The sequence below is a fragment of the Ochlerotatus camptorhynchus genome, unplaced genomic scaffold (genome assembly GCF_037179485.1).
Source record: "Ochlerotatus camptorhynchus isolate MF236.1 unplaced genomic scaffold, CSIRO-AGI_Acam_v1.1 ptg000142l, whole genome shotgun sequence".
In the NCBI taxonomy this organism is placed as follows: Eukaryota; Metazoa; Arthropoda; class Insecta; order Diptera; family Culicidae; genus Ochlerotatus; species Ochlerotatus camptorhynchus.
In genome coordinates, this window is record NW_027040632.1 from 1,910,596 (window position 1) to 1,932,216 (window position 21,621).

Below are 21,621 nucleotides of genomic sequence, written 5' to 3' on the forward strand. Positions count from 1 at the left end.
ATCGTCGGTTTGGTAGCTCTCGCCCACGCATCCCAAGTAACAATTTTGGTTTTAAGAGGTTTATGTAGACCACGATTCAGACTTGTAGAATGCTATAAAACCTCTATAAAACTTGCAATGTAACTTGGGATGCTAACACTACCATTAGATAGGGGAAATTTTCCCCTACCTGATAGTGGTGTTAGTATACGTTGACGAGCTTCCAGTTACGCCAAATTGACGATCAAAAGCATTGGTTACAAAAGGTGATACGTCCCTTCGAAAAAGTAATCGAAATTTATCCATCCCTGAACTTACCATGCCCTAAACACCACCTGAAAATCCTACAGTATTTTCCTGGAAATTTTCTGGCCTTGCTTTTAAACTTGTTCCACCGAAATTCTACAATTCTTCTGGACATGTCCTGGAGACCGTCAGGATTAATCCAGGCGACTCCCAAGGTCTTGTTTAGAGACTCACGCTCTGTGGGTTTGCCACCGAAATTCTCCAAAGTTGTCCAAAAGACCGTCCTGATTTGCATTAGCCCTGCATCTACCCTAGAGATCCCACAGAATTACTCTAATCTAGACTTGAACTTTTCCTGAATTTGAAATATTTTACGCTTCTCTAGAAAACGGTCTGAGCATGCCCTGGAAACACTCTGGATTGACCGATAAGGTTCTCTGGGATTAGCTCCTAAATCTTCCATAATTTATCCGAGGCTTGCCTTGCCTATAAGCTTACCCTGAAGATCCTTTGGATTTGTCGTGAACTTTGGACTTACCCTGGAGATCATTTGAACTTGCCCTGAGTTCTGAGGGTCATTGCCTGAAGACCCTTTGGATTGGTTACATGAGTCCTAGCAAATTGAACAGTGACTAATCCTTTTATAACTTGCCCTTGAAGTTCTACAGATTACTCTGGCCTTACCCCTTACCCTAAAGGTCCTCTAAATATACCCTGAAGAATTTTCTAATTGGCCCTGGAAATCCTGTAGATTTACAATAGAGATTTTCTGGATTCTGGAAGTTTTCTGGAGACTCTCTGCATGTACCTCAAACATGGCTTGCCTTGATAATACCCTAGAGTTCCCACCGAATTGCTCTGAACTGGAATTGAACCTTTCCTGAACTGGTTCTGTAAGTCGTCCTGGAAATATTCTGAGGCTCTCTGGATTGACCGATAAGATTCTCTGAGCTTACCTCCTAAATCTTCCGTAATTGAGCTGAAGCTTGCCTTGACTATAAGCTTACCCAGAAGATCCTTTGGACTTGTCATGAACATCGGACTTATCCTGGAATGTTGCTGGGCTTCCCTAGGAGACCCTTTGAACTTGCTCTGAGTCTTGAGAGTCCTCTAAATATACCCTTAAGAATTTTGTAATTGGCCCTGGAAATTCTGTAGATTTACAATAGAGATTTTCTGGATTCTGGAAGTTTTCTGGAGGTTCTCTGCATGTACGTCAAACATGATCTGGCTTGCCTTGGTAATACCCTTGAGTTCCCACAGAATTGCTCTGAACTGGAATTGAACTTTTCCTGAATTAGTTCTGACAGTCGTCCTGGATTGACCGATAAGGTTCTCTGGGTTCACCTCCTAAATCTTCCGTAATTGAGCTGAGGCTTGCCTTGACTATAAGCTTGCCCTGAAGATCGTTTGGACTTGTCATGAACATCGGACTTCCTCTGGAATCTTGTTAGGCTTCCCTGGGAGACACTTTGAACTTCCTCTGTGTCTTGAGGGTAATTGCCTGAACACTACTATATTTGGATTGGTTACATGAGTCCTAGTAAATTGAGCAGTGACTAATCCTTTTATAACTTGCCCTTGAAGTTCTACAGATTACTCTGGCCTTACCCTAAATGTCCTCTAAATATACCTGAAGAATTTCGTAATTGGCCCTGGAAATCCTGGAGATTTACAATAGAGATTTTCTGGATTCTGGAAGTTTTCCGGAGACTCTCTGCATGTACCTCAAACATGATCTGGCTTGCCTTGATAATACCCTAGAGTTCCCACAGAATGGCTCTGAACTGGAATTGAACTTTTCCTGAACTGGTTCTGAAAGTCGTCCTGGAAATATTCTGAGACTCTCTGGATTGACCGATAAGGATCTTTGGGTTTACCTCCTAAATCTTCCGTAATTGAGCTGAAGCTTGCCTTGACTATAAGCTTACCCAGAAGATCCTTTGGAGTTGTCATGAACATGTGACTTATCCTGGAATCTTGCTGGGCTTCCCTAGGAGACCCTTTGAACTTGCTCTGAGTCTTGAGAGTCCTCTAAATATACCCTTAATAATTTTGTAATTGGCCCTGGAAATCCTGTAGATTTACAATAGAGATTTTCTGGATTCTGGAAGTTTTCTGGAGGTTCTCTGCATGAACGTCAAACATGATCTGGCTTACCTTGGTAATACTCTAGAGTTCCCACAGAATTGCTCTGAACTGGAATTGAACTTTTCCTGGAACTCTCTGGATTGACCGATAAGGTTCTTTGGGTTTACCTCCTAAATCTTCCGTAATTGAGCTGAGGCTTGTCTTGACTATAAGCTTACCCTGAAGATCCTTTGGACTTGTCATGAACATCGGACTTCCCCTGGAATCTTGCTAGGGTTCCCTAGGAGACACTTTGAACTTCCTGTGTGTCTTGAGGGTCATTGCCTGAACACTACTATATTTGGATTGGTTACATGAGTCCTAGTAAATTGAACAGTGGCTGATCCTTTTATAACTTGCCCTTGAAGTTCTACAGATTACCCTGGCCTTACCTTATCTTCTAATATACCCTGAAGAATTGTGTAATTGGCCCTGGAAATCCTGTTGATTTACAATAGAGATTTTCTGGATTCTGGAAGTTTTCTGGAGACTCTCTGCATGTACCTCAAACGTGATCTGGCTTGCCTTGATAATACCTTAGAGTTCCCACAGAATTGCTCTGAACTGGAATTGAACTTTTCCTAAATTGGTTCTGAAAGTCGTCCTGGAAATATTCTGATACTCTCTGGATTGGCCGATAAGATTCTTTGGGTTTACCTCCTAAATCTTCCGTAATTGAGCTGAGGCTTGTCTTGACTATAAGCTTACCCTGAAGATCCTTTGGACTTGTCATGAACATCGGACTTCCCCTAGAATCTTGCTAGAGTTCCCTAGGAGACACTTTGAACTTGCTCTGAGTCTTGAGGAGGGTCATTGCCTGAAGACCCTTTGGATTGCTTACAGGAGTCCTAGCAAATTAGACAGTGACTAATCCTTTTATAACTTGCCCTTGAAGTTCTACAGATTACTCTGGCCTTACCCTAAAGGTCCTCTAAATATACCCTGAAGAATTTCGTGATTGGCCCTGGCAATCCTGTAAATCCGGTAACCAATTGGAAATTGGTTTTTGATGCTCCTATAGATTCCAGTGGCGTCGCGGAACCTCACTTTTGACATTTTGATAATTTATAACCAATTTGTATCGATCTCTGATGAACGCACGCCTGTTACACAACAACTGCGGTGCTTCAAGGATTTCTGTGAAGTACAATCTGACCCCTTTCATGCGTCAACATGTACAGATTTATCGCCGATTGCGCTACTCTACTGACCAAAGATTCCGAAGATTGATCGATATCCAAGCCCGTGGCATTGACACTTCGTTCCTTAATCTTGGCGTCTCGATCGACTATCCCACCCGGTTTCTAGGTCAGTTCCGATCGTTCCAATCAACCGAGAACCGTGCTCCACCTCAAATTCCATCGCCAAGCGGCAGCGGCACGTGATCTCCGAGTCCTTCCGATCGTGTGAGTCAAGTTCTACCGACCGTCACCCTTCATCAGAGTCCCCGCTCGCATGTGTGTCGAACCGTTCTATACTAACTGTCACCCCATCGACCAATTCTCGATCCATTAATCAGCCTGCATTACGGCGGGGACCAGTTCTCTGAGTTCTTCTACCTCCGCCGCCCCATTGGAAAACGATATTGCTTTTTTTTTCGTCATAATAGCGGTCTTGCCGATCGACACCGACCACGACCACGACGACGACGACAACGAAGCCCGAGATGAAAAATGTATGCCAAGACCAAGGTTGAGGAGATCTCATTCCGCCAAGAGCCAGACCCCCGCGCTGCGCAGCACACGATCATGCATATAGACGTACGATCGCGAGCGCCGGAGTCAGCGTCGGAGTCTCGAAACAAAGATCAAGGGTACATTTGTACGTTCACAGTCATTCGTGTGCTGCTGCTGCGATCGCGTTCGATCCGTTGAATACCTTATTCGTTGTGTGTGGAGGTGATCAAGTCGTGTACCGCTTGCTTGCTGCTCTCACTCACTGCCAGGCTCTAGATTCGGTGACGGTTAGCGAGATTTTCGTTGCCTGCGAAGGATGTTTCCGCTACTGGTTTCAGGCCACCATGAGATGAAGTGAAATTCTACTTATTTTTTTCGAAAGCCCCCGGTGACCTCCGATCGCTCGATTGATCAATGATCACCATGTGTGAGAGAAAATTAGAAAATTATAGAGGAAATCGACACGATCGGACACGGCTTTGGGAGGTTGCCTAGAAGCAAGGACTTTTAACTATTTGAAAGCCTTTCCTTGTGGCGATCGATTGATCGCGCGGTGGCGATCGCTTCTGGTTTTCCAAAGAAACTCTTTCACTTCAAACACCTTTCCGAACTATCAACCCAAGGCCCGAAGGTTGAATGGAGACAAAATTCAATTATAGCCGTCATAAAGGGAGAGGCTCTTTAAACCGAGAATTCTGGCCCTTTACTCCTTTCCTAGTTGATCGTTTTAGTGTTTTACGACCCGGGGTTCTCTTCTTCCTAGCGCTGGGCTGTGGGGCTGGCAATGATGATGAATTAATAGCCCTTAAAAGAACAATCGAGCCGGAGGAGGAGGCTGGACAGGGAGGCGAAGGGAACGAGAAAGCCCTTTTACCCGCCTACCGGTGCTGCAGTGGTCTCTCTTTCGCTTTTGTGCAGGGTCCGAATAGACCCTGATGGAAACAGTAAAAAAGCGGAGGTAAACCTAAGACTTGCTTCTTTCTGCTTCGGTGAGCATTCGACTGCTTGTCTACGGTTGAATGCGGGAAAATGAAGAACCAGAAGGGAATCTTCACCTTCTTCCTCTTGAGCGAGGCGAGCATTTCTGGTTCTCCTCGAAGAGTGGTGGATGGGTTTGCCCTTGTAGGGAGAAAAAAATAAAAAAAATAAATGCAAGACAGGTTCTTCCGAGAGTGCGATGCAATTGATGCGAATGCAGGCGCGATTGTGTGCTAATCCGATAGGGAGCTGGAACCGTGTGGGATGGGAACAACCTTACGAGAAAATAGAATATTTTCTGAAGAAAAAAAAAGAATCATTCGGTGAAATGGCTCATTTTTCGAACAGGGGTTTCTACTCACATTTTATGATAAACCAACGTGTTTTGATTGGGTATTATTCGATGATAATCTAAAACATGGAATTCAAAGCGGAGATTTGGAAAATTTCGCTGTGAAAGTTAGTTTTTGAAATCGTTTGCATTCGAGGAAACTGAGGGTGGTCATTTCGTCGACTAAGTAATGTCCACAATTCAATCCATCCACAATGAGACTACTCATCGTACGTTGAAAAACCACAAGCTCTTTCTATTTCCTTTATTGTCTAACCATTGGTGCTAAAATTTGTTTGAAATTTCCTAACATGCAACAACAACACACTATCGCTCAACTATGAAAACACTCCAAACGATCCGCCTTACTATTTACGGCAGGAATTTAAAAATATATTCCAGCTCCAGCTGTATGTCCTCCTCCAGATCGGTGCAGTAGATCGCATTCAGGATTTTGTTCTGCCCAAATTGTGCCCTCAATGTCTGCGGTCTCGTTAGCCGGGCCGTTTCCTAAAAAAAAACGGAATTATTATAGTATCAGACGATTGCTCTAGCAGTACAAAGCAGCCAGAGTTCCATGCCAAATGACGAACCGAATCGGATGCGACCTTCTCCGATTACCATGAAACTTTGCATAATTGTTTGCTTTGGTCACATTTCAGGTGAAATTAGGTCATTTGGAATCTATATTTAAATTTTTTGACGTAGGACTGCGTCTGTGATTTCTATATGGGGGTACACTTTGTGAAAACCGAAAATGGAACATGTAACAAAATTATGAAAGATTTTGAACGTTAATAACTCAGCTGCCCCTGGACCAATTTCCTTAATTTTATCACCAATCGATCAGAAATATGTCTACGCATTTGTTAAATTTAAGACTTTATCATTTTTCAAAATGTCACTATTGAAAATCGCACGAATGTGCAACTGTTGCTATGATAATTAAAATTATCACCGATTGCCTGCGAAAAGCGATTTCTCTAACACAGATTTCAAAGTTGAATTCCATCCGGTCTCATCAAACGGTGTTTATTGGTGGTGGTGTTCTCCAGTACACAACGAAAAGCTGCCTGCAAGCAGCGAGCTGCAGCCCATAAGAGCAAGTTCAATTCTATAAAATCCAAGCAAAAATTTCAAACGAAATCCAACCTGACTTCAAAAAAATCTACCATCATCTAAGAGGAGTGTTCCCTCGGTTGTCGACAGAAGCAGATGTGTGTCACGCGAGCGTCTGCTTACTCGGCAGCAACCATTGATTGTGTGGTCCTCCTTATTGTTCTTCATCAGCAGTTCTTTCAGTCGATGCGACGTCGACTTTGGAAAGCAACCGTTTCGTGATGAGTGTGTGAGTGATGACCACGTTTTGCGTCTATTGCATTGTCAATTGAAGCGCTCTGCCCCTCGTTGGCGATACTGCCATACAATGAAACCACCTGAAGCGGATCCCGTTCTGATGGAGGAGGCTTATTGGACAGCGGAAGATAAAGTGTTTATTGTGTTGTACCTTTTCACTATAGTTTTACGATGTTTTGTATAGTGAATAAGAATCCTCGGATCTGTAAAGTAAATTCGATTGAACCTTATCAAATAAACTAATAAACAAACAAACAAAATCATCTATGAACACACGAAGGTCCATTCTTTAAAGTCTCAGCCTAATTTTCAAAGGATGTGAATCGCACAAGAACGAGGAGGGGTCTAGAGGGAACGGAAGCTACGTTAAAAATAGTCAAATCACTTCAGGAAAGATCTGATTAATATTAAATATATTTCAATCTCTCAACAGAAAAGTTTGGACTCCCTAAGAAAGGTATTGAACCACTTCAGAAAAGGTTGGACTCCGTTTGGAAAATTTAAGCTCGGTTCACTTCGGGTAACTTTCTACAATTTTAGGAAAGCTAGATGACCTAAGCAAGATTGTGTCCTTGCCAAATGCCAAAGCAGGTAACACAAATTTGGGGTTCACTTAGGAAAATGTCGAACCCATTCGCTATCACCTTAGTTTGGGTCCTCCCATCTCATTGCTCAATTCCGGGTAATGAGAAAGCGGACTCGCTAGCTAAGGTGGGCGCTATGGTAGAAGGCGATATTTTTGATCGACAAATCGCTTTTGCGGAATTTTTCTCCATTGTGTTGCTAGATCTGAGTTATCCGCATCCCTCAGGGCCCGAGCAAAACAACCTTTGTGACTATTTAAATTTAATGTATGTGTTTTTAAAATGGATCGATCTGGGGATTTAGTAGTTAGTGTCATCTTGTGTTCTCCCAAGTTGTTAGCTCCCCATCGGTGTACCCCCATGGTTGTCTTTTTCATCAGTATGTCGCTTAGTTCGAGATCAAGAGCACATTGCTCTCCAAACCCTGTGGTCTCAATCCCTTCCCTGACATCCAATTGTTACAATTGTTACCCCTAACCTCGAGATAGCCGCGAGTAATCGGCCCCCGCTTTACTGACGTTAGTTTTAAGTATGTTTGTAATCTAAACACAGAATATCGGCTCCGCAAAGCTGCAACAAATGAGCCTGGAAAAATAAATGCATTACATATATTAAAAAAAAATGCAGGAAAGCTTGGATTCATTTAGGAAAGTGATTAAATCAGCTAAGGTCACTCCAGAAAATGCGAAACCAATTCTTTAAAGCTGGAGATCGGAATATGTTGGATCACTTCAGGAGACCTTTGACAGCTTTAAAAAGGATTGAATAACATAACAGCAAAGTTTCGACTCAGTTTTCTAAATATTGATGACTTATCCGAAAATTTGAACTCACTTCAAAAAAGTTCAGACTCAGCTTTGAATCTGCTTTGAAAAGTTTCACCTCAATTAGGAATTTCCTGAATTTTTTTCTGATTTGGTCTCACTTCTAAAAAATTTAAACCCCTTTTGAAAAGATTGGATTTAGCTCGGTAATTGTTGAATCGCTCAATTTGGTGATTGGTGGTCACTTTACAAACATATTCTGTGTCTACTTTTTTCTCAGTGTGCCGGCAGTGCCGAGAGGGCCAGTCATCAGACTGACTTTGATTGCTTGTGAATAATGGCAATCTTGGCAACCCGGTTATTCTGACAGTTCAAATGTTGCACGGCGAATGAGAACGACTCAAATTTGAGTTTAGTTCACTCATAATCGCTCGCCAAAAGTGCAGGAACTCAGCGATGAGTTAATTTGCCTCATGTTTTCCCAGGTTTTTCCAGGATTTTCCAGGGAAAAATTCCCGAATTTGAGAAAAGTAAAGATTGGATTCACTCAGTCTATTGGTACTACTCCGAGACTGAATTAAATTTTCGTCAATTTCCTCATTTTTCCGGCAGATTTTTTAGGTTTTCCACAGGAAACCATGAGACAAATTTTACTCATCGCTGAGTTCCTGCACTTTTGGCGATTATGAGTGAACTAAACTCAAATTTGAGTCGTTCTCATTCGCCGTGTGTGTTTTGAAGGCGAAGAAACAACAACAGAGGCAGCTGTACAAACTGATACTGGACAAACTGGGCCGATCGGCGATCGAGTCCCTCAGACCGCTGTTTGACAAAGACCTCGGCAAAAGGTTCGATATTCCTGATTATATTTTAAATGCACAACGTTGGATACCAAACATTTACATTAAAAATTTAAAATTCAAAATTTAGAATTTAATCATTTCATATCTAAAATTTAGATTCAACATTTAACAGTCTACATTTAACATTTAGCATTATTTAAAGTTTGTGATCGATTTTACTTTGAGATTTTTTCTAGTGTACAGTAATTTGACAGCTGCGGTACTGAATCTTCTTCCTATTCTTATTCTCCTTTACTCCGCCAAATGGGACGTTTTGTGTGGATCAAGCCAGTGCTGTTAATTTTCATATCATTCGATTGAAGCTGAATCAATACAATATTCAATCAATTCTGTGAAAACGAATTCTCACATGACCATAATTTGAAGAGCCCCTTTCTCATTCGAAGCCCATCGTCACTGTCAATTGAGTCACTAACTATCGTTTGATATACGGACAGTGGAGTATGGAAGAAACCCAGCGAAATGGTCCCAAACAGACAAGTCGATCCGATGTCGGATCAATGTAAGGGAAATTTTAGGTCTATGTCGACACAATGTCGTGTTGTTGTCGAGTCAATTTTGAGTTTATGTCGGGTCAACGTCGGGTTGACGTTTGGTAGAAGGTTGCACTCAATTGAATGATATCAAGCGTTTCTCATATGAGAATGATCCATGCCTTCGTCAAATGACTAAGCAACTGATATCGCCCATTCGAGGAGGTCCCCTTTGATAGCGGATAGCTGCTTTTCTCATTTTCATCAAAAATTTTCAATTGATTTTGAGAATTTACAGCAAATTCTCAGACGTCATTTCGATAGGAAGTGCCATTTCTCGCGTCACTTGTCAAATAGACCAATGTAATAACATATCCGCCATTTTGAGAAAATCAAAGTTGAAATTCGACAGACTATTATTTGAACTGTTTAGAAACAATACATTTTGCAATACTATTTTCACTGTGGTCAGTGAATAATAACGTGGGAAATGTTGAAATGTTACATCGGACGTTTTGTTCTACATGATACTAGATTCCCTTTCACAGATTTCAGAATGAGGTACCTAACCTTAGATTGGTTTTCCATTAGAAAGTGAGCACCAATCATGTTAGACAGTCCAAATGTCCGAACTGACAATCACGTACCCATCATTTCAAACTATACATTGGACAATTTTTGACCTATAATTATCTTCTATATAGGGGAAATGACTCTAATGTTGGCCTAAATGCCCCTAATTTGGGCCCATACTTAAATTCAGCAATCGACTTAATGTTCAATAGCGACCGAAAATATCCATTAGTACCGTCCCAATGACGCGTTCATCTAGATAAAATTGATAAATAGCAGATTTTTAGCGATGGGTCCAATCTTAGATCTATAGGCCAACATTAGAGCCATTTACCCTATATAAAAACGAATTTCTGTCTGTCTGTCTGACCCTTATAGACTCGGAATCTACTGAACCGATCGGCGTGAAAATTTGTATGAAGGGATTTTTGGGGCAGGGAAACGTTCTTATGATGGATCGAGACCCCTCCCCCCTCTTTAAAGGGGGCGGGGGGGCTCCCATACAAATGAAACAGAAAAATATAGCATGCTTTTTTGAATTGGCGCATAAACTCAAGCTAATTTTGAATCCCGAGCAAGGCCGGGTGCACTCAGCTAGTCTCAAACTTGAATGGGTGTTTTTGTATCACATACAATGATAGAAGGGCAATAGTTTGTATCGTATAACTCGATTTGTTTACCAAGTTTACGCTAGGTTTGTTTTGCGAGATTCGAAATGGCTGAATTTGAGCCCAAATGCAAATCGGAAAACGTCGAGTCTATCATTCAATGTTTCTGGGAATACACAAACACCTTACCGGACAAGAAGGGCCACAAAAATCGCGGAAGCTTCTCTGGGTGTCGGGACCGTTTTCGAATTTGGTAGTTATCTCCAGGGCCAGGCAATCTCCGCTGATCATTTGCATCACCATGGACTGGAAAGGAAAATTCGGTCAAACTTTGGTCGGCCACTTGTCCATTTGCTGCACACCCATCACCTCATATTCCGGAACAACTCCCTTGTAGACGTTTAGGAACTCTTCGCAGTTTGCCCGTTCAAAGCGGAACATTTTCATGGCCGAAATGATGAAGCCCTTCTTGAGAATCTGCGATAAAACTTCCCCCGTTTGTCCGTTCCGCACCGCGTGTGGCTTGATGATGCACAGCGTGCTATTTTGGAGGAGAACCGACGATCTCAGGCAAAGTCTAACGTCGTTGTGGCTGAAGACAAACTGGGACTCCAGATGCGATGCACTGGCACTGCTGGGGCAGTAAATGCCACTTCCGTACAGAGCCCTCAGCGAGGTGTGGGCGTGACTGCCCGGTTCCTTGCTGGTATTCGGTCCACAGAGCTGCTTAAATCGCGTGTACGAATTACTGCCCGTCAGTTCCATGGCCACGAACGACTGAGACGGAATGCTGTCCACGAAGTGAACCAGCTCGGACCGTTCGGAACGGAAATTTTTCAGCACCCACGAATAGCTGTCGTCAATTTTCAACATCTTCAACTGGCGAATGGTGAGGTCATTTTTACTGATGGCCTGCAAAATTTCCCCAATGTGCGGAAATGATTCCGAGAAGACCATTGCAAAGGTGCTGAAAATGAAAAAAAGAGTTAAGAATACGAATTTGAAAATGACAAACCACCCAGTTACCGTTGTTCGGTTCCATATTTGAGCTTCGTATTGTGGTCACCGTAGTCGATTATTTCGATTTGCTTGCCGAAGATCAGAATTTTCGCTCCTATGAAGAAGTCTTTTTCCGTTAGATCTTCAATTTTCGTTTTCTGGAGAAATACTTTCCTGGTTTTCCTGTCGTGCATTTCTATCGCCTTTTCGTGGGGGTAAAAAATGATAAACAGTTGCTGAACTGTTTCCGTCTCTTTCCTGAACCATTCACCGATGAAGGCAAGGCCGCTCGTTGTTGCCTGAAATAGATTTTTGAGTTGAGAGATGATGCATCCGAATTTGATGAGTTGCGAACCATTTTCTGAACTTCGAATATGTGGGGACAACGGTTGTGATCAGGAGTGAACTGATGGACTGTGTGGAAAACATTAGTTCAATTCAAAAACGCACATGTTTGACATGGCTGCCATAGAAACATGATTGCACCGACGCTAGAGCGATTGTTCAAAACGTCCTGTGTGAGTCAACGGTTCTTCTGTTTTCGATTTCCCCTCTTTGGCATTAAAGGTAAACTAAATGCACGTTGTTCCTCCAGCACAGAACAGAGTGTTTTATTTTGTCGATAGCAACAAGAAAATTTCGGTAGCTCGTTTCAAACCCCTTATTCGAATGAGAAGTCAATTATTTGGTGCAACCGGTGTAAATATTTACCTTATTTGACAGAATTCAAAACTCTTTCCCCCAAACATTTTCCGAGCATTTGATTGATTGATTACGATATCTCGAATTTATCTTTCAGAATTCAGCTTATCGACTCCCTGAAGTCGATAACCTGAATTCTGAATAGATGATATGTTCAAATATTTTCAGATAATTTGTAGAGCTTTGGGGGGTTTCAAATAAATCTGCAGAACTTTATGGAAATCCAAGAATCTACAAAGAAATTTACAGAACGTTAGAGAGGTTTGGAAATCTACTGATAAATTAATTGAACTTCAGGGCAGTTTGTAGAAATACAGTACTTCAGAAAACTTTTCAGAATTTTAAAGAAATTTTAGGAACTTCGGAAAAGTTCAGAGAGTAGATCGTAAATCTGCAGATGTTTAAATAAATTTTCAGAATTTTATTGCGGTTCTTGGTTGTTAAGAGAAATTTACAGAGCTTCATGGATGTTCGCTGATCTTTAGAGATATTTGTACAACTTCAGAAAAAAATAGTAGATCTTCAGAGAACTTCCTAAATTCTCCGGGAAGCTCAATAATTTCTGGGTAAACTTTTAATACTTTAGGGAATTGTGTAGATGTTCGAAGATATTTGCAGATATTCATTGAATCATGAAAATCTACACAGAGAATTACAAAGCTTTCGAGAAGTGCACATATTATAAGAAATTTAGTGAACATCAGAGATAATTGTTGATCTTTAAGGATCCTAAATCTGCAGGGATTCAGGAACTTTGTAGATTTTTAGAGAAATTTGCAGAACTTCTGAAGATCACACAGAACTACCGAGAAATTTGCAGATCTTCAGGAAAGTTTGTTGATCTCTGAAGATGAATTGCAGAATTGAGTTCTTAACAGAAATTTTCATAACTCAAGGAATCATTTAGATCTATAGAGTACTTTACACACTACCTTGTCGAAAGTCGGTATCGACATCCTGGCGAAGTTTTGAAATCCTTTTTCATCTTCATATCGCAGTTCTTTAAGGACAAGGTGACTCAGATCCCTGCCGGTGTTCCTCCGGAGCAACCATATCCTACTCCACAAAGTTCACCTTCTCGTTATAATTTTATTTAAAATAGTAAAAGCAAATACGCTTGTCGAAGCTAGAGCAATTTTCCGGTAATTCATAATCATTAACTTTTGATTCCTGAAATTAACAGTCCTTTCGACATGTGCAAGCAGTGTGAACACCAGATTTTTCATTATTGAGCCAGTCAAAATCAGACTAAGAAATCAGATAGTCTAAACGGACCTTTACTGGTTGATTTTTCAGACTATCGCTCTATCTCACGGTTACATTTCGATAATTTCGAGCCCCATAATCTTGAACAGCTTTCTTAGACCTTGATTTTTTCGTTTTAGTCCCTTTAGCAAATTTTAGAATAATCGTGACTCGTTACCATTAGCGTGAGAGGCTTGGATGCTAACCACCATGCGGAGCCCGTTCCCCATTTTTTAATTTGTTCCCAGTCAAAACATCAGATTCTTTAAAACAACCTTAATCTTCAATTTCTGGGATCCCGAAAAATTTCCAATGCCTTCATTTATTATATTATTTCTTGGAAATTTGTTTGAGGATTTTTTTTTTTGAAAATTGCTCATGAGAACTCTCCACAATGATCCTCTGATTCTCTCCGGTATTGAGCATGATTGAACGCCCGTGGATGCAACTCTGTGATTGCCAAGCTGCTATAATTACACAGAGAACCAATATACGTTGCTTGGGACTAGCAATCATCCTCCATGTGTAAATACTGGTGATCTAAGACTAGGCATTACCAGCGCCGGCCACGTCCGAATGCTGGTCAAGAAAGGAATGGTGAATCGCTTTAACACCGTAACACCTGGATAAAAGGGTTGGGATTGCAGCAGGATTCGTTTTGTAACGATTTCACCGTACGAAGGAGCATTGGATTGAACCCACGGTCTTCTGTCCAGTAAGCAAAATCGGTCGCTACTAAGCCACCGAGCTCCGTATTTTCCAAAACAATTACGATCAAGTTTCCGTTCAACTTGTTGTTATCCCGGCGACGACCTCACCGACGACGGCAACAACTGCTCTTGAGAAGGATTTGATTTGGAATTCCAAAAACTCAAATAGGGGAAATGGATGTAATGTCGGCCTAAATGCCCCTAATTTGGGCCCATACATAAATTCAGCAATCGTCTAAATTTTCAATAGCGACCAACAATATTCATTAGTACCCTCCCAATGACGCGTTCACTTAGATAAAATTGATAAATAGCAGATTTTTAGCTCAATCTTGGGATCCATAGGCCAACATTAGAGCCATTTCCCCTATTACTTTTTTTACGTATCCGGCCCTTCAACCGAATTTCTTTACGCTTTATATCATATTATGAAAGAAAGCCAATTTAGAGTATAACTCCATAATCATTGGCCACTTTTTCCGGGGCTTCCGGAATCTGTCCCAGGGGTCATTCTCACTCTACACAATTGGCATGGTCTCTAATGACCTGCCTATAAAATTCTGAAATTTTTGATATGCCGCATGACCTGCTTTCGTTGAAATCTGAGATTGGCCACTGCCCTCGGGACTTCCGGAATCTGTCCAATTAAACAGAGCGGCAATGGCCCCTCCATTGTCACTCTGTTTAATTGGCATGGTCTCTAATGACATATGCCCACAAATTTCTGAAATTTTTGATATGCCGCATGACTAGCTTTAGTAGAAATCAGAGATTGACCACTGCTCCCGGGACTTCCGGAACCTGTTCCAGAGATAATAGGTGGCCAAATTGACACTTTTCTCAATTGGCATGGTCTATAATGACCTGCCCATAGAATTCTGAAATTTTTGATATGCCGCATGACTAGCTTTAGTTGAAATCAGACATTGACCCCTGCCCCCGGGACTTCCGGCACCTGTTTTAGAGACACTGGGTGGCCAAATTGTCACTCTGCTCAATTGGCATGGTCTCTAATGGCATGCCCATAAAATTCTGAAAATTTTGATATGCCGCATGACCAACTTTTGTTGAAATCTGAGATTGGCCACTTCTTCCGGGGCTTCCGGAATCTGTCCCAGGGACCATTGTCACTCTGTTCAATTGGCATGGTCTCTAATGACCTGCCCATAAAATTCTGAAATTTTTGATATGCCGCATGACCTGCTTTAGTAGAAATCAGAGATTGACCACTGCTCCCGGGACTTCCGGAACCTGTTGCAGAGACTCTAAGTGGCCAAATTGTCACTCTGCTCAATTGGCATGGTATCTAATGGCATGCCCATAAAATTCTGAAAATTTTGATATGCCGCATGACCTGCTTTTGTTGAAATATGAGATCGGTCACTTTTTCCGGGGCTTCCGGAACCTGTCCCAGGGGCCAGCTAAATTGGCATGGTCTCTAATTACATGCTTATAAATTTCTGAAAATTTTGATATGCCGCATGACCTGCTTTAGTTGAAATCGTAAATTGGCCACTTTCTCCGGGGCTTCCGAAACCTGTCCAGGAGCCATTGTCACTCTGCTTAATTTGCATGGTCTCTTATGACATGCCCATAAAATTCTGAAAATTTTGATACGCCGCATGACCTGCTTTAGTTGAAATCATAAATTGGCCACTTTCTCCGGGGCTTCCGAAACCTGTACCAAGGGCCATTGTCACTCTGTTTAATTGGCATGGTCTCTAATGACATGCTTATCACATTCTGATTTTTTTTGATATGCCGCATGACTAGCTTTAGTTGCAATCGGAGATTGGCCACTTTCTCCGGGGCTTCTGGAACCTGTTCCAGTGTCTCTCTGCTCAATTGGCATGGTCTCCAATGGCATGCCCATAAAATTCTAAAAAAATTGATATGCCGCATGACCTGCTTTTGTTGAAATATGAGATCGGCCACTTTTTCGGGGGCTTCCGGAATCTCTCCCAGGAGCCATTGTCATTCTGCTCAATTGGCATGGTCTCTAATGACCTGCCCATAAAATTCTGAAATTTTTATATGCCGCATGACTAGCTTTAGTTGAAATCGGAGATTGGCCACTTTCTCCGGGACTTCCGGAACCTGTTCCAGAGACACATGATGGCCAAATTGTCACTCTGCGCACTTTGCATGGTCTCTAATAGCATGCTCATAAAAATCTGAAATTTTTGATATTCCGCATGACTAGTTCTAGTAGAAATCGGAGATTGGCCACTGCCCCGGGACTTCCGGAACCTGTCCCAGGAGCCATGGTCACTCTGTTTAATTGGCATGGTCTCTAATAACATATGCCCATCAAATTCTGAAATTTTTTATATGCCGCATGACTAGCTTCAGTAGAAATCAGAGATTGACCACTGCCCCCGGAACTTCCGGAACCTGTTCCAGAGACTCTGGGTGGCCAAATTGTTACTCTGCTCAATTGCCGTGGTATCTAATGACATACCCGTAATATTCTGATAATTTTGATATGCCGCATGACCTGCTTTTGTTGAAATCTGAGATTGGCCACATTCTCCGGGACTTCCGGAACCTATTCCAAAGACAATGGGTTGTCCATTCCGAAATGTATGTACGCCTTGTTTAAGCTCTTATCATAACCATCAATTTACGGGTCATCCTTTACTAAACGTAGATTATACGAGTTGACTTAATTGGTTCCAACATGGAATATCTCGTGATCCTGGCCATATAGAAGGTTGCTGTCTTCCGCAAAGTTGTTCAGTGTTCCAGTTGGTAAATAGCAGTTCAGAATTTTCTCACTACGTGATGCTAGTGCACATATGAACAACATCCTTAGTATGCTCTCTCAAAAACTATGAACATCCTGTATTAACCATAAAATATTTGACAAAGATGTTCAAGAGACTGAAACCTTAGAGGTAGTATTTAAATAAGTCCAAAATTATCTCACAACGTGGCACTAGTGTACATGTGATTTTTCATCATGTGCTATGTCTCATGATCCTGACCATATGGAACGTTGCTGTCTTCGGGAAGTAATCAAAGCCTTCCAGAAGGTTTAAAGAATAAATGAATCCCCCGAATAGTACGGTGGATGGTGCAATTCATCCACCTCTATTGCTCAGCTGCCCTTCAAGCAATTGAGCGGATTTTCTCAATCATATGCAATCTATCGAGGTAGACTGCACCACTTATCGCGCTATTCGGGGGGTTTCTATAATCTGCCCACCTTCCGGAAGGCTGATTGATAACTTGAACAACTTTCTCGAAGACAGCAACCAATCCAAAGAAGTGGTCACAATTTGTAAGTGAAGATTTCAAGAGAAAATATTCACAGCTGCTATTGACTTCACGGATAATATTATGGGGCTGCCACGATGCTCTATACGGCTTCACAAGATCAGTCGGGACATTGTAGAATGCCTAGTTGAATCTGTAGAACATCAAGCTATGAAATCCAAGCGTTTTGAAGAACTTAAGCCACTTTCCCAATACAAATTTATGTTCCACATGATGTGGTGAGGACCCACGAAGTACAACGGATTCGTATAATAAATCAGGACACCGCGCAAGACTTCGATGAGAATGTAGAACATCGAGATCTAAGCTCCAGGATAATTTGGATGACTAAACATACTTTCAACTATGTATTGCATATGATATTATGGGGCTCCACGAAGGTCTGCTCGTTCTATCATTTAGTCGAGTAATCGTATAATACCTTTTTGAGTCTGCAGAATTTCAAGATCAGATCTCCGGGGTGGTTTGGAGAATCAGAGATATTGTTGCAATACAATTGTAAATCTTAAACGATGTTATGAGGCTCTACCAAGAGCAAAAGACTCTAAAATTGAGAATGTAAAATATTAAGATCTAAACTCCAGGACAATTTGGATAATCATAGAGAGGTAGGTAACTTACACAAAGTTGTTATTCAGCTTAATAAAGCTCTACGGGTTCAGAAATTCGAATTTGAGCCCGTAGAACTTCAGGGTCTAAACTCCAGGAAGATTTGGAGAACCTCTAATACTGCTCAGGTCTCTTGTATTGATTTTTGATTTTTCTACATACTGAGATAACATTTCTGCTTAAGTTTGTAGACGTTACACCTCTAATTATCTGATTATTATGTTACATATTACTATATATCAAAAATTCGGAATGAGGAGGGACCTGCAGGGCACCCAATTGAAGCGATTTATATGGGGAGAGTGACGATGTCAACTCCTTGTTGCTAACATTTCGTGGATATAGGGCGGGCTCTTCTCCCCATTCATTGGGACATCTTTCTGTTGGATGGCTCGTTTTCTGACCAATTGGCTGATCAGGTTTTTGGAAGGAGATTCTTAACTGTCCCAAGGAAATGAATAGGCTAATCCATTCGTTTTTGGCCCTTGATACAGTGATTTACTGATGGCAATCCGTGTTACAATGATTGGTAGACCACTATCATCATCATCACTGAGATATCATTTAGGTTTATCATCAGAAATTAGGGTGATTTTTCAAAAGGACGTATCTGCTTTTGTAAAACAATATTCAAACGTCAATTCAAGCGCAATTTTTCAAATCGACGTATTTGATTTTGTAAACAATCACTTCAATCTACGATGTTTGGTAACTGCTCGCTCACTCACAGAAACTAACAACACCAGCTAGTAGGGGAAAGATTCCTCTACTTGATGATGGTGTTTGTTTGCGTGGGTGAGTTAGCAGTTAAGACAAATCGTCGATTGAAGTGATTGTTTACAAAAGCAACTACGTCGATTTGAATAGTTACGCTTGAATTTGTCGAAATTCTTTGCTCTCCCACGTAAACTAACATTATCACCTTGTTGGGGAAACATTACCCTTCGAAAAATTTACGTAGATACGTCCTTTTGAAAAATCGTCCTTGAATTATCTTTGAAAGATGATGCTAGACAGTTGAGGTTCTATTACTCCCGATTGATTGCAAAAGACTGAATGTACCTTTTAATTTTATTCACATTTCACTGATCAGTTTATGGAACAGTAATTTGTTTAAGAGAATGATTGTAAGCGTAACATTTTCACAATAATCAAATAAGTAACTGTTTTTCTTTTTCTTCTTCTTCCAGGTAAGAGACTGCATTCGATATGTGCCAAAAGTGAGGTTATGAACGTGTTCAAGGAATGATAATAAAATATTTCGAACAATCATCGCTACGATGTAGCGGGTTCCGTACCCCAGGATCAGTTTGTATGAGTAGTTTTACAATAATTAAATTATCGTAACCCATAAATTTGCATTCAAAGATGGTTTAAACCCCACCGTTCGAATCGTAATTTATTGCGAAAGACCCCGGCAAACAAGGTGCTAAAGCACACAATTTAATTAAAACATCCAATCTATACCCAGGTCACGACTAACGGGCCGACCAGAACCACCATGTGTCCGTAAATCAATCAACACCGGAAGCCTCCTCATCCAGGGTGCCGTCGGGTCCCCGAAAAAAAAACTAACCTAAAACCTCTAAAACTAATCAACGGTAATGAACAACCATTACCGTTCGTCGCCGGTTCTCCCTGGCTGGCCATATTCCGCCGAAACACCCTAGATTCTTTACGATCGGCGTCATTTAGCTTTCGCTGTAAATTTTACAATTTTATTACGAGCGAACCAGCGCGGCATAAGTGATCTTTGCCATCCATCCAGCCGCCGCATCGGAAACGGGAATCGATCCCCGACCGACAGCTTCCATTTGGTATATGTGTGTGTGTGTGTATGACGGATAGTGCTCTGCCCCAAGAGCGAAGCGAAATGAGACAACTCTATAATGATGTAATCGCGCTGATGTTAGTTAATCCAACTAGCGAGTGAGACGACGACGACGACGACGGAGGCGAAGAACATCATAGCAGGCTCTGATCTGACTGGTTGGTTACCAACACAACGACGAGCGCCCGCCACTGCCACCGCCGCCACCGCCAAAGTGTTGGTTTACTGTGCTTTTCGCGTCACTTTGTTGGAGTAGGAGAAGTACAGTTAGCAGCAGCGCGGTTGTTCGCGCTCGCCTGTGTTCGTGTCCAAGTCCAAGTCAAGACAGAAAAAAAGCTGACTCGGCGTTCTTCACCTTCATTATACTTTTTTTTTTGTTGAACAGCCACCCTTTCCCCCATCGTCCCCACAAAGATCTCTAAACACTCTTTGCTTGGCATGGCTTGCTCTTGCTCGTCGCCTGCTTAGATCGAGGTTTCGGGTTGGCATTTTTTCGTGTCTGGGTCTTGGTTGTTGTTTGTGCTGGGGCTCGCTTGCTTTGGTTGCATAGAGAAGGAGAGACACCATTTCACCGTGACTTTGATCATGACACTCAGTGCCGTGGCCATGAGCCGCAGTCGGAGCCGTCTTGTGGTGTGCTGCTGCGCGGTTGGTTGGTTGGTTGTTTTGCTGGTTGGAAGGTGATCTTGGACTTGAAGTTGCTGCGCTCGTCAGATGTGTCGGACTTCTTGCGGCGATCTAAAATGGCGGAGAAAGGAAATGAGAAATTAAATTAGAATGGTGTTTTTGCTTCTTGGCGTGGGGTGGGGCTGGGGGGGATTTGGGATTTGTCTTCTATGGGGTTGATTGAGGGGTCCGGTGGGGGGCTTTAATTCGGTGAAAGGGGGAAGAACTAGAGCGCTCATCATCATCATCAAGATCATCATCCTCATCGGCACCATCGCGCGCGGACGCAATCAAGAATGAAAATGACCACCGGCGGCGATGCGAGATGAGTGAGGAGCAAGGTTATTGAACTTTCACTTGGGGAGCTGCACAACTTTCATCCAAGTAGGCTGCTACTGGGAGGGAGGAGGGGCCGTCGTCGTCGGTGAGAATTACCCACCATTGGAGGTCGTCGTGTTGGGGGGGGGGGGAGCGATGATAGATCGCTGATGGTCATTTGATTTTATGACTTCCTGAGCTGCGGATGTTGATGGTGATCGCGTCAACGGAGAAGAGAACCTTAGGTTTGAATAATAATAGCTATGGTTACGCATCCGAACGGGCTTCCAAGTCTGCATGGGGCTTAGTAAAATGTGAATTGTCTTGACTAGTTTGCTAGTCGCTAAAATGTCACACAAATGTCATTCTCGATTTCCAAAAAAACTTCGACTAGATCTTTATTGAATTTTCGTTATAGAATGGAGAATCCCGTTCTGAAATGGGAATAGTTTGCCTTTTCAAGCACTTCATTTTGGAAAAGCTCTTCCGGAACTCCAACAACAGATAGAGGATTCAACTTCGAATAATTTGCTTAATGGTTTTCGGAATTCATCACACAGTTGTAAAGGGGATCACACGAAAATTTTAAGAATCTTAACTCTATACAATCCTATGCGACATTGTATCTGAATATTTCGGGCGGAGCTTTTAGCTTTCTTCTGTAATTTTGGTAAAACTCAATCTTACGTTAAATCAATGTT

General features: G+C 41.9%; 2 protein-coding genes across 2 annotated transcripts in view; one reads left to right on the plus strand and one right to left on the minus strand.

Annotated features, from left to right (window-relative positions):
• Nucleotides 1-21,621, plus strand: part of LOC135700799 (transcriptional regulator ovo-like) — a 96,172-nt gene that overhangs the window by 31,723 nt on the left and 42,828 nt on the right. The window lies entirely within an intron of this gene.
• Nucleotides 5,709-11,845, minus strand: nmdyn-D7. The gene is made up of 4 exons (XM_065221426.1): nucleotides 11,588-11,845; nucleotides 10,931-11,528; nucleotides 10,751-10,867; nucleotides 5,709-5,850 (listed from the first exon to the last, which is right to left on the minus strand). The coding sequence occupies exons 1-4, from the start codon at nucleotides 11,752-11,754 to the stop codon at nucleotides 5,713-5,715; spliced, it is 1,020 nt and encodes a 339-aa protein (XP_065077498.1). The 5' UTR covers nucleotides 11,755-11,845; the 3' UTR covers nucleotides 5,709-5,712.

Excerpts from the sequence above, each read along its gene's own strand:
- nmdyn-D7 (XM_065221426.1), bottom strand. The coding sequence starts at position 11,754 with ATGCACGACAGGAAAACCAGGAAAGTATTTCTCCAGAAAACGAAAATT. Across the intron at positions 11,529-11,587 it reads AAATATGGAACCGAACAACG|CACCTTTGCAATGGTCTTCT; the intron begins GTAACTGGGTGG and ends TTTCATTTTCAG. Across the intron at positions 5,851-10,750 it reads TTTGTGGCCCTTCTTGTCCG|GAAACGGCCCGGCTAACGAG; the intron begins GTAAGGTGTTTG and ends GTTTTTTTTTAG.